Source organism: Oryzias melastigma, linkage group LG2 (assembly GCF_002922805.2).
Source record: "Oryzias melastigma strain HK-1 linkage group LG2, ASM292280v2, whole genome shotgun sequence".
Classification (NCBI taxonomy): domain Eukaryota; kingdom Metazoa; phylum Chordata; class Actinopteri; order Beloniformes; family Adrianichthyidae; genus Oryzias; species Oryzias melastigma.
This window is the reverse complement of record NC_050513.1, coordinates 15,682,048-15,699,844: the sequence shown is the minus strand read 5'-3', so window position 1 is coordinate 15,699,844 and position 17,797 is coordinate 15,682,048. Positions and strand designations below refer to the sequence as shown.

The 17,797-nt window shown below is 39.7% G+C and overlaps 1 protein-coding gene across 4 annotated transcripts in view; it reads left to right on the top strand.

Annotated features, from left to right (window-relative positions):
• agap1 (ArfGAP with GTPase domain, ankyrin repeat and PH domain 1) overlaps positions 1–16,273 on the top strand; it is a 141,177-nt gene extending 124,904 nt beyond the window's left edge. For all 4 annotated transcript variants that reach the window (XM_024289069.2, XM_024289067.2, XM_024289065.2 and 1 more), the window contains 2 exons: positions 12,936–13,191; positions 13,262–16,273. In XM_024289069.2, coding sequence (XP_024144837.1) covers positions 12,936–13,191; positions 13,262–13,471 — 466 coding nt within the window. In that variant the 3' untranslated portion in view covers positions 13,472–16,273. The remainder of the gene's footprint in view (positions 1–12,935; positions 13,192–13,261) is intronic.
• The last annotated feature ends 1,524 nt before the right edge of the window (positions 16,274–17,797 follow it).

The window sequence follows — 17,797 nt, the reverse complement described above, 5'->3', positions numbered from 1 at the left end:
AATTGTTCAGGCTTTGGACAAAGTAGAACCTGTTGTATATAGATGACTTTTTTTCTAAAATTATCTTTTTGTGGTTTAGATAAATTGATTTTACGTCTTCTGTGGCAAATTGTGTAAAATATATATTTATATATAATTATTAAATTAGCAAAAGTAAAACGGGTGCAGTGGTTTTAGATTAAGTGTTTTTAAGACTTATAACATTTAAATTGTTCGTTTTCTTGTGGACGATTTAAGTTTTTATACTACAAAATTGTAAATGCAGGCGTAACTATTAGAGGTGTGTATTGGCAGGAAACTGCCGACACGATGCATATTGCGATACGTTTCTCGTGATACAATAAATATCGCGATATATCCCTGTACGAGAACAGTTTTTCACTTTTTTTTAAAGTTTTTCCTTGTAATAAAATTGAAAAATTAATTTTATTTAATGATCGCAACATTAAGCACTGCAACTGTATACTGATACTTGCAGAGACGTGGCACAGAGTTTTGGTTCGGTACCAATCCCAAATAAAAACTAAGTAGTACATGATTCAAAACAACAAAAACTGTGAGCCTGACTGAACATTTAATACGGTGTAGAGCTGCTCAAAGAGACTGTGTACTGTGCTTGCAACTATAGCAGTTGGGGGGTTTAGGTAGAAAATAAAAGTAAAACGTTGAAGGATGCCTATAAATTATTATATATTGTCTTGTCAGCATTTAAAATAATATTAGTATCGATAAACGAAATATCGAGATTTATCGCTGAATCTGTTATTCTCTAGTAACACGTCAACGTGTGAAACAAACTTAATTTCTAATAAACATGTAGTGTTTTTCTGTTGATAAACTGGAGCAGGTAATATACAAACTGAATTTTTGGATTCTATAAGCTCTAAAAGTTGGAGAGAATTGACTCAATCAACCAAATCTGAAGCAAATCTCTGAATTTGAGATACGTTTCCAATATTTTTTCCACCTTTTAAAGTGATAAGTTGCCAAAGATTCTTTTTGTGTTGCATTTTGTGCAACTCTTGGTGACCGACCCGCAGTCGTGTTCCAGCATGGTTGTGTAATAATTACTGAGCTGAAGGAGGATCCTGTGTCGTGCATAAATGTCACAATGTTCCGTTTCCCACGAGATCCAGTGTGCAGATTACGCAGAGCTCCGTTTCATCTGCGTCGGTTAACTAGCTGCTCCCGACTGCCATCATCTCAGCTCCATTATCCGCAGCCCCCACTGACTGGGGCGCCCCCTTGGCGCGCATGCTAACCAGCACACACACACATAAACACAGAGGCCCGAACGATGTAAAATAATTGGCCCCCACATTCTAATTCATCTGTAAACGGGAGGCCTTGATTAAATTAGTTCTAATAGATATTATTTTGTACATGACTGCCCCGCCGCCGCCGTAACCGCGTCCCGACTCGCCTAACAAGCCCCCCAATTTACTATTGACATTAAGCCGGCCAACTCCAGCCAATCAGCGGACCATTCATCGTTTGTCATCGCGCCGAGGTTATGCTAATGCGGGCTAAAAGCACAAACTAAATGCACATTCTTTATGCCTGAGTCATCAGATTAACCTCACTGTCCTCTGCCCCCTCCCCCGCCCTCCGCTCTGCCTTCTTCTAATAATGAAGAAATAAATAACGCTCTCCACGTGCGTGACTCCGTCCATCCTCTCCGATCCTGCTCGCCGGGGGCCGGCGGGGTCGGCTCCTGAAGCAGAAATGAATCCTTTTCCGTAGGATCGTACCCCCCCTCCTCCCTAACTTTCCTTTGGCTAATTGGCTCAGTGGGAAAATTGCTCATACAATAAAGAACAGGGAGGAGAGGGGGAGAGTTGTCCTGGCGCTGGCCTGTAATGTGTTTGGACTGAATGGGTTCACTGCCAGCCGCAGCAGGCTGGTAAACATTTGAAAGCTTCTGCACAAACACGCTCAAGGAAACCGTCGTTTCTGCTCCAGCCGCGCTGTTCTGAGGGAGCGGACCTCTCTGTGAGCCGACGCTCGTGGATGGGAGCCTGACGAGACGTGTTAGAGCCTGACAGGAAAACTTTAGCTCAATGCTTAAATGTATCAGAAACCATTTCAACAGAAACGATGAGACGTGTGCAAGATAGTTGGATTATTTTAACCTTTAACATCAGAGCCGTCATCGCCTAAATAAATAACTCTTTTCTTTGATATACTGGAACTTTTCAACCGGTGTGGATCGACCAAATCTAACTAAAAGCTTTTTTATATATTGGCTTTGCACTAATTTGCAACAAATATAACATAAAAAATGTTCCATAACTGCTCAAAGCTGCTTTTCTCTGTGACAAAATCAGCTGATTTAATAGAATTTTCCAAAGCCACTCCTCAAGGGTCGGTGTCCTACTTTTTTTTTTTTTTTAACCGACCTGCCGTTGAAGCTCCTTATTGGCCGAACTCACCTGATCCAGGTAATCTGCAGCAGATAAAGTAGGGTTTCTGGAAGGCCAGCAGGAGGCCGGCCCTCGACGACTGACTTTAGACAACCTTGATGTAAACGCTTCAGTGCAAGTCTGCTTTTCTCCGCTTCAGAATCCATTGGAATTACGCTAACTGCATACAAATTTTAAGAGCTACGATATTAAAAAGACTGGAACTATATCTCGTGTGTAAAATGGTTAATTTAGTTGAAATAAGTTTGGATTAAATTGTAGGAAACTGTGAAAGTTCTCAGCAGCTAATCCAACAACAGGTTTTGCAAATTAACCCTAATCAATCAATCAATCAATCAAACTTTATTTCATAAAAAGTGCTTTTCATACTTTGTGCAACTCAAAGTGCTTAACATATAAAACCAGAAACATATACATTGACACAAACAACCAATGATCCCACACACAATGAATACTTATAAAAATATTTTCTAAACAAAAATTGTAAAATAACTTAATTCTTGGCTCTGCTGTGAAATACTGATATATCATATACATATGATATATATTACTGATATACTGAAACCTTTTCTAGCAACACAACATAAACACCCTTTGAATGACAAAACTCACAGTTCAGATGGTGTCGTGGTTTTAGGGTCACGGTTAGGATCATTTTTCTGATCAGTAAAATGTAAAAAAAAAAAAAAAGAAAAAGATTGAACCCTAAAATTACTTTTTTGAAAAAATATTTTAAACATATATTTGAGAAAACATATATAAAGTACTTCAAAGCATAAATAAACACACATCTTTGAACTTTGAGCATAAGCAAAAATGTAAAAACATGTAATGTCTGGAGATCAAATCTAGAAAATCTCAGAGAAAACAAGACTGAATGCCCAATATTTCCCTAAATCTTAAATGAAAAAGTTAAAATGAAACTTTCATTATTTTTTTGTATTACACCGATACGCACCACTGTATGCTAGCTGTTCAGCGTTGCACATCGGCACAAAGCTGCTTTTCTTCAGAATCGTCTCGTTTACATAAATTTGGGTAAACACTTTAAATCAAATAAAACTTTATTTATAAAGCATTTTCCAAACATTTAACAAAAAGTATTAAACATAACAAAAACACTTTTAACCAAAAAGCTTAAAGGAAAAAAGGGCTTTTACTACTGTAATATTTTCTTAGTTTTACTATCCGTAAGTTTTCAATAATTGCTTAAATATTTTGCTACTCTAAAGTGTCTATTAGCACAAAGTTACTTTCTTTTCACCTTCAGAATTTGTTGACATTATGTCAATTGCTTGAAGACATGCGGTAAATCTAAGAACATCAACACCAGAGCTAAAGCTCTAGTGTTAAACGGTTAAATGACAAGAACCAGCTGAAAGACAAAAGAAAGTTCTATACATTTTTACAGGAATTAAACCTCAACTTTAATCGGTAAACACAGAGGATTTTTCCACAAGTCTAAAACTCACTCCAAGTCTCGGCTTTCATCTCCAGTTCTACCCGTTAATTAGTCCGTAGCGCATTAACTCCCCCCTCCGCTGGTGTCAGGAAGGTCCGCTCATCTGGAGCCAGCTAGCCTTGTAGGAAATGTCAATGGTGTCCCTGAGCTGTCAGGGTCGCCACCTCGCCGCTGCTCCTTTCTCAGCCACTGAAGTCCCAGGAGACCATTTTCATTAGTCGCCGCTGAAACCCCGTCGGGTTCTAAACACAGAACATTTCCGTGAGTTTGAGACGGAGCTGTATGAAGCCATGTTTGTCCCTCACAGGTGATCAGGCTTGTTTTATTCAATTCTTTAAGCTGAATCTTCATTAGTTCTTATCATGAACAGTTTTTGTAAACAGAGAACAGTGACTATTATTGTTTTAAGAATCTTTCAAGAAATTAATTTCAAAATATCTTTTTTGTTTGTTTTTCCTTTGAGTCTCTGACTTCACTTTAGGTCTTTCTGGTTTGTTTTTGGTGATACTCATAGCACCTATTTAACAACCTCGACATCAAACCAGCTTGACTAAAGAAATCCAACAAACAAGAACTTAGAAACTTAAACCGTTCAACGTCCCAACCACCGAATCAAACTCTTGTTTTTTAGCTGAAATCATGAAGTGGGCAACGGAAACCCCAACAATCATTTCATGAAAGCTTTTTCACGTTAAGACTAGAGAAGATTCTCAACAACTCAAAACCTGCAAGAGTTTGTAGATATTCCAGGGACAACTGAGTATCGACCATTTTACTTAATTCTCTGAAAGTTTCCGAGGAGACTTTACTTCAAGTGACAGAGCGATGTTTGACCTTCTTGAACTCGGGGTTAGACCTTACGGATCATCTAGTCGTAGGGTTTCAAGATTTGAGAAAAACTTGCGATATTAGTGATCAGTATTGAAATGATGATAGAACTCCTGATACATCGAGAAATAGCAAATGTAAGTCGATGTAAGTTAAACTGCAAGTTATCTCATTTGGTTAGAACTTGTCAAGGAAACACTAACGAATTATTGATTACCTTTTCTGTTATTACAATTATAAGCAATATAAGTAGTGGACTTTTTAAAAAATAATGTTTTTTCGGCCTAACAATGAGTGTAAACATTTTGTGATTTTCGCCGCCTTTTGCGAAACACGTGTCTCACACAAGCTAATACTACGATCTCGATATATTTTTGATTCATGGTGCCGCCCTATCAACTCGTTCGACTTACTTCTGGGCTCCTCCTGGACTCTAGATGATTTCCGGTTCGGGCGGAGGCCACCTCCCTGTCCCGCAGGGATCAGCGGCGCCTTCCAGATTACCTCTTTGACATAAAGTTAATTATCAGCTTCTTTAGACCAAAGAAGGCGTTTCTGATATCTTGTACTTCCTGCAGTCCCTGTCTCCTTCTCTATGATTAGCTCCCCACCTCCCCCTCTCCGACTCCCCCCACCTCCCCCTTTACCCCTTAGTATCAGTGCAGCATCACTGGAGCGTCTCGTTTCAGCCCAGAGATCAACTTCCCATCTCTTCGGCCCATTTCTCCTGCACCTTTTCTCTCCTCATTTGCATCTCCTCTGTCCAGATTAACCCCTCCATCCCCAACTCCCCAAGCCTTGTGGCTCATTCCCGACCCCCCTCCTCTGCTCATCTACCCTCCCTTTAATTATCTGTGCCCATCCAAGGGCAGCTAACGACCAGCCAGGAGAGGCTAATTGATTTCAGCCTCTTCTCCGGCGCTCTGCCGTCTTCCTCGCTGTAAGGTAAAACAAAAGCCTGGATGTTTTTTCCGGACGGCTCCGAACTAGAATTAGTGTCACGTTTGTTCTTCACCTTGTTAAAGCCCCTCCTCCGCTGACAGCGATTCATTGTAAAGGCACATTAGCTCGGGCAGTTAGCTGATGCTCTTATCCACGCTCTATCTATCCATCTATTAATCTGTTAATTAAAGGGCTAATTAGGCCAGAAGAGCAGCCACTGACACCATGTCACTCTTAACCCCGATTCCTACCGCTCATTAACTCTCGCACACTCACACACACGCGCTCTGCACGCCGTAATTAATGACTTGCTTTAGCGACGCAGCGTGGCCCCATAGATCTCACGGCTGAAGGCTGAGAAGAATCCTCTGAAGATCCTTTCCTTAAACCTGATCAATGAAGACGGAGGGAAAAACTCTTATTGTGAAAGATCTCACATTTTAGTTTGTCTGGTTTGGGATTTTATTGGAGCCGAGAATCGATTTAAAAAAAATAACTAATCAATCGCAATTTTGGTGGAAAATTACTCTCGATTAATTGCAATTAATGTGTTTTTTGTTACAGTATTAGCTTAAAAACAGAGAAAAACAGTTTTTATTTTGTTTTTGTCAAATTTGCATTATAGTGTCAAAATTTTGTGGAGTTGATTCATATTTAGAATTGTGTTTAGTTATTGAAACAGTTTGTATTTATTTTGTCACTTTGTGCTTGTAAACCTCATTTTTGACCCTTTTTGTTTGCCGTATCTTGTTCTGAAATGTTAACAAAACCATTTAGTATTGGTGATATCTCATGTTTTTTTTTCTAGTTTTGACATATTTTGGCCAAAAATACACACCTTTCCTTATTCAAACATCATTATGAACTTGTTAGCTCATAATCAGTCGTTAGTTCGGACCTGGTCCCCACCTCTCAAAAGTCTATTTCCGCTTTTGAGAAAAATCTGTTGGGTGGGATTGTTGGGGTGTGTGTCTTTCACCAACTTTTTGTCGCTCGGTTCGGAGACCACGGGCTGTTGACCCCTGACACACACTCCCCATTCAGACACGCAGCTAAAAGGGGGAGCAGCTGGCGGGACGTCCAGCGGTGCTCAGGCCAAACGCCCCCCAGCTTCAGATGGACAGGAAACCAGTGTGTGTGTAAACAGCAGCAGACAAAGCTGTAGGAGGATGATATACACACACACACACACACACACAAACACTATGCCAGGTCTGCTGCACTCAAACAACAGGCAGGAAATCAGAAAAGCTCAGTAGGGCCCAGTGTGGCGCCCTGAGGGACCCCAAGCAAAACCATGTTCTGCCCTGCCGTTTCCAACGGTGACTGGGATCTAGTTCCACAATGCAGGAGCTGATGAAGCAGTCAGTCAACGAGCTTATTCCTCCTTCGTTCCTGTTTAAATTTAAAACATTATTGTTTGGGAAATAAATATATGAGAAGATTATCTGTTCAAGAACCAAAATGACCCTAAAAAAATCAAACTCTGACCAGAAACCACAAAGACTTTATTTATTTGCAGTTTTGTACTTAGCCTTTTAACACTAGAGCTTTAGCTCCAGTTTTGACACTCTTTGAGTTACTGACCATTTTCAAAATGATCTTTGCACTAATACGCAGCACTTCACAGGAGTAAAGTGTTTACACGTTTAACGTTAATCAACTGACTCTGATAAAACAGCTGTGAGCCAATAAACGACATTTTACAGTAACAGGCTTTGTCCAAACTCCTACACTAATCCCTAACTTCTAAAAGACTGTTTATAACAGTAGTGCAGGACTATCTACTTAAAAACAATTCGGACACCATGGTCACTGCTTTTTTAAAAGTAACACTAAGCATTTGATTAGGATGCAGAAAAAACTAAATGTGTGCAGATTTGTAAATACATGTTTTACTTAAACCCATTAAATTGATGTAAAACTGCTTTCCTTTACATCAGAATTAGGGCTCCCACGATTAGTCGATTAATCGTCAACAAAATCGACTATTAAAATAGCCGACGACTTATTTAATAGTCGATTAGTCGTTACTTTATATTATATGTAGTCAGAGTGCTGTAAAGTCGAAAGTTATAATGGCATTATGCTAGCTTTCTGGGCTATTTTAGCATTTATTAAGATTTTTTATGCTATTTTGGAGTTCAGCTAATACGTCACCTACATGCTAGCTATTCTGGCTAATTTGGGCTTCTTTTTTTACTTTTTTGGGCAATTTTTGAATTTGGCTAATATTTCAGCTACATGCTAGCTGTTTTGGCTAATTTGGCATTTTTGTATTTTTAAGCTACTTTGAGTTAAGCTAGTATTTCAGCTACATGCTAGCTGTTTTGGCCAACAAAGGATTTTTCCCCTTTTTTAGGCTAATATGGAATTTAGCTAATATTTCAGCTACATGCTAGCTGCTTTGGCTAACTTGGGTTTTTTTTTTTTTAGTTTTTAGGCTAATATAGAGTTTAGCTAATATTTAAGCTACATGCTAGCTGTTTTGGCTAATTTAGGATTTTTTTCAGTTTTTTTAGGATAATATGAAGTTAAGCTAATATTTAAGCTACATGCTAGCTGTTTTGGCTTATTTTGGCATTTTTGGTTTTTTAAGCTACTTTTGAGTTTAGCTAATATTTCACCTACATGCTAGTTGTCTTGGCTAACATATGATTTTTTTCCGTTTTTAGGCTAATATGGAGTTTAGCTAATATTTCAGCTACATGCTAGCTGCTTTCACTAACTTGTGCTTTTTTCAGTTTTTTAGCCTATTTTGGCATTTTACTAATATTTTAGCTACATGCTATCTTTTTTTGGCTAATTTAGGCTTTCTCCAGTTTTTTAAGATAATTTGGCATTTAACAAAAATAATTTTCTGCATATCAGCTTCAGCTTTTTCAGCTAATAGCTTTTAACTGTTCATTTCAGCTATCAGCACTATCATCTTCTTTCGCCAAATTCAGCTTACAGCATTCACACTAGCATTATCGCAGGCAATGCTATATATCTAGTTTTTACTTAGTGTAAAGCTAATGACGATTAAGATGTGTGTTTGACATACAGTTTGCTGATGACCCGATTAGTCGACTAATCGTAAAAAATAATCAGTGATTAGTCGACTACTAAATCAATCGTTTGTGGCAGCACTAGTCAGAATTCATTGGAATGAACTGCATAAACGGTTAAAGAGTTAGGATAGTTCAGAGCGAGTCATTTCCGATTGCCACCACCAGCTCCAGTATTAAAGTTTTTAGCTTGTGCTTATTCTATTTCACCATATTTTAATTAGTCTTTTTATAAATTCAATCTTTTAGGAGTCTAAGACATACTGAAGGTGTAAGTTGTGTTTCTGCTGAGTAACATGAGATCAGTGAGGAGGACGAGGATGGATGAAGGCTGCTTCCTGTGGCTGCTGCGTTTATTTATTTTAAATCCTCGTCACACAAACACACCTCACAACGCTGCGGGCTGCACTTGACATGTATGCATCCTGTATGTTTTTGTGTGTCTGTGTTTGTGCGCGCCTTTCTGTCACAAGCAATCTCACCGGGACTCGCGCTTAATTATTTACCCAGCATGCCGTGGTGCCGGAGCGCACCGCTTCCTCTAATGGGATGTGAAAAGGGACAGGCGCAGATTAACACACAAAATATGAGTGTGCGCATTCAGACACATGTTAACACGTACTGTCACACACACACAAACACGCGCTGTGTGGTTAATTAGTGCAATTAGCCTCTCCAGTGTCTAGAGCCGAGTGTTTTCAGGAGTCGTTAGTTCACGATGATGCCGTTCGCTGCAACACAAGAAGGAAACATGCTAACACAAACACACAACAGACTCAAAACATCTACAAAAAAAACTAAAATTGTGTTTAAGTGATCAAGTAACAATAAAACAAAGAAGTACACAATCATATGAGAAGTAGACCAGAGGTTGTGCTAAGATTAATATTAAATTAATGTCATTAAGAATTAATGATATTGGTAACAGTTTATTTAAGCTTTATTAGCACATCAGCAAACATTAATAATGTGTTTATAAGGTGCTAGAAATATGTTTATTAGCATAAATAAGGTTTAATATTAAACTTAGTAGGATTCATTAACATTTAAAGCAAGGGTGTCAAACTCAATCACATAAGGGGCCAAAATCCAAAAAGGTTGCAGGCCGAACAGGATAAACATTTATTGAACACTCTAAAATTACATTTAAAACCTTTAAAACCTAACTTTTTAACATAATTATGAACTATTATATAGCATTACCTGCAATAATGCTAGTGTAAATGCTGTAAGCTGAATTTGGCCGCTGAAGATGCTAGTGCTGATAGCTGAAAAAGCTGAAGCTAATAGCTGAAAAACCTGAAGCTGATAGCCAGCTAAAATATTAACTAAGTGCCAAATTAGCCTAAAAACCGTAGGTTAGCCAAAACAGCTAGCATGTAGCTGAAAAAAATAATTTAACTTCGAAATATCCTAAAAAACTGGAAAAAAAAACCCTAAATTAGCCAAAACAGCTAGCATGTAAATATTAGCAAAACTTCAAAACAGCATAAAAAAAAAAAATTTTTTTTAAAGCCTAAATTAGCCAAAACAGCTAGCATGTAGCTGAAATGTTAGCTAAATTTCCAAAATAACCTAAAAAAAATCTAAGGAAAAGGTAAAATCATCCAGAAAGCTAATAGAATGAAAATTTTTAAACCTCTAAAACTAACTTTTTAACATAATTATGAATAACAAAAAGGCAAGAATATTATTCCAGAATAAATCGATTTGAACCTTAAATAACTTTCAATATTTTACTCTCCATAAAAATAGATTCTGTCAAAATTATACAAGGTAGAAATGAGCACAAGATAACATCGGGCCTTTAATAACAATAAAATAAAATGATCTGGAGGGCCGGATAGAATTACCCAGAGGGCCGGATCCGGCCCCCGGGCCTCGACTTTGACACGTTAAAAAATATGGTAAATACTCTTGAAAACTAAAAACAAAAACATCTAAACATGCTAACACAAACGAGCAAATCCAGTGCTAAAACTAAAAAGAGAAAAAGAAACGATCATAGATTAAAGTAAGCTACTGAGCATGCTCAAAAAATATCGTGAAGACGCTTGAAAATATGTAAAAAAAAACAAGCAACGGCTCCTGAAGCCAAACGCACAATACTATAAACACAAACGTTAACATTTGGAAAAACTTGAAAAACATAAATAGATAAATGTGTAAACACTGTTGTGTTAGATTGTGTATCTGCTAGAGCCCGACCATAGCAACTTTAAGGGGCAGGCATGCGGTTCCTGGGTCCAATGCCCTAACATTTCCTGCCAGAGTCCCCGCTGAGCACACACACACACACACACACACACCCACCCCCACACACACACACACACACACTGACTCCAGGCTTTGTCTGCGGGCTGTCGGCCGTGGTCCCGAGCCCAGCCTCCCCGCTCCGTCTCTGGGTAGGAGAAGGAGGAAGAAGCCCCCGGGACATTCCGTGATGCTAGGCGCCACCACCACACCCCCTACTACACACACACACTGGTATCCAGGAAGAGGCTTAATGAGTCTGTAGGGTTCCCACTCCGAGCCAAACACCTCACACTTTCTCTTTTCCTGGGATCCGATCCTGACGGTAGACCAGAGGTCAGCAAAGACCCTGTGATCATGTTCCCCTCTAAACGGGGGGGCATGTTTGTTGTCTATCGTTAACAAATGAGATGAATATCACTCGTGTTATTTGAATCTGCTGCCTCTCCACCCCCCCCATGCTCATCCCTGGAGATGTTTGTTAGGAAGAGAAGGGGGGACAGCTCAATATCTGTCCCCCTGGGCTGCTCTGTCCCGGACTAATCCCAGCGGCTTGAATGGACTGCTGTTTACACGGAGGGATTTGAGCAGAGATTAGAGCGGTAACAGTCTCGGATTAGAGGGATCAGCGGTTAATGATACTCGATTGGTGAACAAAGCCGCCCCCGTCCCCTTCTGCCTCAGGCTGCGTCTTATTTTACACTTGGAGGACCCAAACCCGGCGGCCTTTGAGCGGTCCGTGAAGACGACAAAAGATGTTCAAGAAAACCAGAAATGTACAAACGTTTATTGACTTTTGCTAACGTCTTATTCAGTACTTGAGAACTGCTGGTTCTCAAGTAGTTTTGTTTCATTTTTAAGACGAAAAAACACAGAAATACTATAATCGTCATTTTTGTGAAGAAAGTCAAACACTAGTGAACAAACACAAAACAAAAATCTGCTTTCTAGACGGAGGAAGAAGGTTCTACGTTCCATGAACGTTTAGGAACGGGGGTCCGTATGTTTGAGCTTGCTTTTGTTACTTGTCACTTTGGGGATTTTTCTATCCAGTGATTGAGTTTTGGTTGAAAACATCTGGGTAATCTACCGGTTTAGCTTGGTGAAAAGTTTCATATCTACAATTTTAATAATAAAAAACAAGCAGTCTCTGAAGTTCTGAACATGTCATCTTTTTTTTTACCAACTTCACAAAAAAAGTATCAATATGTACAGACGTCCTGGAACTTGCCTGCTTTTTATTTCTTTAATCACACCAAACACAATTTTCAATAGTTTTTTCCTTGTTGAATTGTTATTGGCGTGTTGGAAATATACAATCACCAAAAATATCTAAAAAGATATGAAAACATGTCCAGTTTATGCATAAAACCATTTAATTCCACATATTTTCTCCTGCAGCTGTTTCTGAGCTTGGCGTTGTGACTTTGTGTGGGAGGAGCTACAAGCTAATGTTTGTAGCCTGATCGCTACATGGAGTGGTGTCTGTATATCTCATTTACAATGCATGGAAGACCCTGATGATGTTGAGAGATCAGATTTATTTATGGTGAAGAGCTCTACAAAAATATCAAGTCTCCATGTTTGGGTTCATGAGATCTTTGTGAGAGCGACCCGGTACTGAGGGCTAGCTGGGACGGGCTCCAGCGGGTTAGGAAAGTGAAAGTTCCGAACAAAAACGCTCGCAATATTGGATTAGTTTTCTAGCTGCTGATCGAGTCACTGAAAACGTCACTTCCCCAAAGCCGAGTCTCTGATTGGTAGATATGATGTGACAACCTCACCAAATTTCAGATCCCGTTACCGCCCGACCAGTACGCTACGGCTGCCGCTCAAATGGCGCCACAGGACCTCAATTCACCTCTGAGTCATTGACTTAATATTGAAACTGATCGCGTTTAGTGTGAACGCTCTAGCTAGCATCACCTTTGACGCCATCCAATCGCTCAACTCTTCTGTCTCTGTTCGGTCTGTCAGGGAGGAGCGAGAGCGCTGGATCCGAGCGAAGTACGAGCAGCGGCTCTTCCTGGCGCCACTACCCAGCACCGACCTCTCTCTTGGCCAGCAGTTGCTACGGGCAACGGCGGAGGAGGACCAGCGCTCCGTCGTCCTGCTGCTGGCCCACGGCTCCCGACAGCAGGTCAACGAAACCTGCGGGGACGGCGACGGGCGCAACGCACTACACTTGGCGAGCCTGAAAGGCAACGTCATCCTCGCTCAGCTGCTCATCTGGGTAAGTTGACCTCGGCGACTAGCTGCTCGCTAGCGGTCGGAATGACGGAACCGACGCTCTGTCTCCGCAGTACGGCGTGGACCTGATGGCGAGGGACGCCTGTGGGAACAGCGCCATGGCGTACGCCCGCCAGGCCAACTGCCAGGAGTGCGTGGACATTCTGGCTCAGTACGGCTGCACGGACGAGCGGCACCCGCTCGTGGCCACGCCCAACCTGTCGCGCCGCAACACCAACCGCAACAACAGCTGCAGCAGCACCGGCAGCACCGCACTTATATGACACGGACCCACCCTGACAACCGCTTACTGTCGCAGCTCCAGGCCCCGCCCACATTCCCTCCCGGTGGTCGCCTCCTGACTCGCCGGAGGGATGATTCCGGCGGCGGGGGGGGGATGGCGGTCCACAGAGCGTTTTGGGAAGCGGTGACTCTGCCGGCGTCGTACCTCACTGCACACGCTCAGACGTCAAAGGCCAGTTCTGGAATCATATCGGGACCGTCACTTCTCCAAGATAAACTCCTCCCAGGCAGCCAGATGCCCCTCCCCCACAACAGGTTGTAGAAAGTCTGATATCAGTGTGTACATATAGGGAAAGGACAGACGGATTGCATGTCTTTTTACATTAATTTAAAGCTTTTTTTTCCTAGTTTGTGTTTTGTAGTATTCCAGCTGCTGCTGGACTCATTGGAAGTTCTTCTGAACATATAGAGTCATGAAGTGTACAGATGCTTTGTGTGGCTCAGGGACCCGAGACTGTCCATTATTCTGCCCCTCCCCCACTCCCCCCCAAAGAAAAAGTTCAGACTGAATTTTGGTTTAAGCCGCCCGATGTCCCGAATTTCATTTCTGCTGTAAACCGTCTAAAACTGAATCGTGGAGCAAAAAGGGAACTAATTTTCTTCAGGTGTTTTTTTATTTTATTTCTTTCACCGTCCAATCAGATCGCATCCCTTATCTACTCAGCCAATCACTGAGAAGGGCTTCTTCCTCACTGGTGACTTTTTATTGTAAATACTTTCTTTCTTGGATGGCGGCATCATATAAACCGATTAAAAAAAGGAAGTTTTTGGTGAAAGTAGAGATTTTTTCTTGAGCGCACGTGTGGATGGAAGGTTGTGTTGGTAAACCAAAAGGTTTCTTTACTGAGGTCAAGTATATGAGTGAAAATATCTGGTTGAATCCTCAAAATAAGATCGAAGCCAAATACATTTTTTTAAGTTTACACCATTTTGAATGAGGACGTTGGAACCACAAGGTTGAAGAATCTCCGAGTCTTATTTTAGTCGTTTGACCTGAACTGTGTAGAAATAGTAGAAGTGTCGTCTTTACTTGTTTACAAACCTTCGTCTGTTGGTGAAAGGAGCAATACTTACCGTCCTCTAACACGATTTCAGAGAAACACTCGCCCCGTTTGTGAAACTAGAATCCAAAAAGGCTTTTAATTCGACACGGACACTAAAGTTTGCCTTCTTTTTGGTTTGCATGCCTGCCTTCTTTGTTCCTAACGTTCACGTGCCACGAGTCCGAGTCCTCTTCACGACACCGTCATCCCGTAGAGGTTTATTAATGTGTTTTATTTGTATGTTTTTTTTTATATATATCCGACTCGTCCCTCTTCGGTCCAGAACCGGGACGTTCTGATGGGACAAAGACGTTTTATTTATGACAGAAATGCACTAAACCTTATTTAGTCTGTTTGTCCAAAACCACGACTCTGTCCGCCATCTTTGATTGCCTTCTGATGTAATTTGACCTTCAAGTCGCGACACGTTTCGTTTAGGTAGAAGTATTATAACTGTCGGTGGAAAAACGTGGCGCCGTGCACCTAAAATGTCAAAACTTCACATATTTAGATAAAAAACACATTTGCTTCGTCGTGAGGCAAAGCTAAAGGTTAGCTAAAGGTTTAGCGGTAGCCTTTACTAGCCAAAACGATTCACTTCCATGGCTAATTTCTTTAAACTCATCTATAATCACTAAGTTTGCTCTTACAATAAAAACAATTCCTAATAAAAAAAAAAAAAAAAACACTAAAAGATGGGAAACAGTAAATAAAAACCCGGAAAGAAAATACTAATATGCTAACGTCTAGAATAACAGTAACTTGAGCTAGTCAGTTTTTAGCTAACAAATTATTATTTTATCTGTTGTGATAATTGATCATTTCTTACATATTATTATAGAATTTGACACAAAACTGAAAAATTATTCCGACATCCGGTATTAGCTTAAAACGTGCTTATTTAACTGCGTTACTAGCTAGCAGTACACAAATGTGCAGCCTAGTTTGAACTGAAAACAAATCCTTTCCTTTCTGACTAAAAGCTAACGACTTCTAAAGCAAAAACTAGCTAGCTTTAGCTTCAAGACTAGCTAGCATCAGTTAGCTTGTCGTATCGGCATAGACTCTATTCATATTAAAGTTACAGTTTTGAGAGGTCGAGCTAAAACACAGACGTTACGAAGCGTAATTGCACTGCTAAAATGTTTTTTTAAAAATCGTTGGGTAACAGTCGTTAGCGCTAGCATTGCTAACTGGCTTTTTAACTTTGCGTAGATGCTAAGTTTTTACACTAGTTCTTGTCCTGGAATTGTAAGCTAACTAGTTGTGTCATTTTGTACGACAGGAGCGGCGGCTAGCAGCCACGTCGCTAACCGGCGGTTTGTTTCTACGCCGCCGTCCGCAGATGAGTCGCATTTTAATCCGCAGAAAATCCATCACGTGTATATAGAGCGCAGCAAAGCTAAAAATTAAAAAAAAAAGAAGAAGTGCGGCTGGTTGTGTTACCTCATGTAGCCTTCTCCCCTGAACCCCACCTCCCCGAGATGCCCCGCCTCTTATTTATGACGCACCTTTTGACCCCTATGTACATTTTTCCCAGAATTCCTCAGTCCATCCACAGTTTCTCATTAATGATTTGTCATTCAGAACGCATTCTTCTCGTCACAGTTATTCTATGATTATCATTGTTGTTGATTTTTTTGTTTGCTGTACAGTACTGTTGTTGAAAATTCTACCTAATACAGAGTCTCCTACTGTAACGTGTTTCTTTTCAATAAAGATGGAAATAATACTTCATAATATCATCTGTGCTTCTGGTTTTTTCAACTGTCTTTTTATTTTTAGAGTAGAGTATTTGTTCGTCTGGGTTGAATAAATGTTTTTCTCACCCTCCACTGATGCTCACATCACAAATCTATAATTTAATTAAACAGTGTTGAGCTTCTGCTATATAAATGAAAGGGAGGGAGTTTCTGTGAATTAGAGTGGAAGATCCGGCAAATATTTTTTTCTATTTTTCCAAATATAAATCAAATTCTTTAGTTTTGATGTGAGGGTGTGTAGTAATTTCACACAACTACACATGTGGCTATTTTTGAAATTACACTATTAGGTGAAAGAGATTTGATTATTGAAATGATTATTTCCACAAACGTTGTAAAATTTTGCCCAATTTTGTTTTATCATTTAAGCTAAATTTTTAATTTTTTTTTTTTTTACCTGCTCAGAATTCTGGTATTTTGGACTTCAGTTACAAATCCCCGAAGGATGATGAGGTGAAGGACGGGTCCTGATTTAGGACAATTCCCTCGGGTCTCATTGGTCGGCCTCTTGTGAAGGCCCGGCTTGATTACAACTGAAGTAAAAAAAAATTCCTGACAAACGTCAGCTCAGCTGCAGAACGTGTTACAAGTTGCTTTCTTTTCTTTGGAGTAGTTTTCACTAAAACTGAAGCTCACTGTGGCTCTCGTCATTTTGTATTTTTCTAATTAAAAAATTGTGTTGACATTTTTAAATTATTTTTATGATTAAAAAAAATGTTACTTTTGCTCCTAATAAACATTTCAAACAATGTAACTAAAAATTATCTTTTCAAATTAAAAGGTGTTTACAATCAAATTAAAGCTAAATAGGTTCGTAGATTTTAAAAATTAAAAACTGCATATTTTAATGTGTAGTAAAACTTTTAAAATAGTAAAATAGAATTATTAAATGATTAAATCAGTTTACTTCACTTTTTATCTTAATTTGGCGCCACTTCCGTCACATATTCGACAAATAAATCTTTTATCCATATATGGTATCGATCAGTTCATCGAAAAATGCGCAAAAAATGAATTTACCTCTATTATGTTTCTTAAAAAATGACAAATTTAACGAAAAAGTTTTAGATTTTGAAGCGTCTCCTTCGCTTCCGGTAGAACGCGGTTGTAACCCGTCAAAGCTGCTGAACTTCCGGTCCGCTCAGAGGCGCGTGCCGCCCGCCACGTGGCCCCCCACTGAGCGCACGCGCCAGGTGGAAACTATCACCTAGTGACTGTCAAAATAAGACTCACGTTTACAAAAATAACAAATAAGTACGAATTAATTTTTCAAATTAAGATATATTTTATATAAATAAGACATTTAAAGAAATTTGAATTGAGTTAATATGTTTTAATATATTCAAACGTTTTTGAATTAATATAATTTAAGGATGGAAGTTTTTTAAATACAAAGAATTGTTTTTTTTTCATGAACTAAATAAGTGGGACAGTCCACGCACGCGCAAAGACCGTAAAAATCCTGTTTTTAATGTTCAAAAAGTCTGAAACCAGCGTCGTG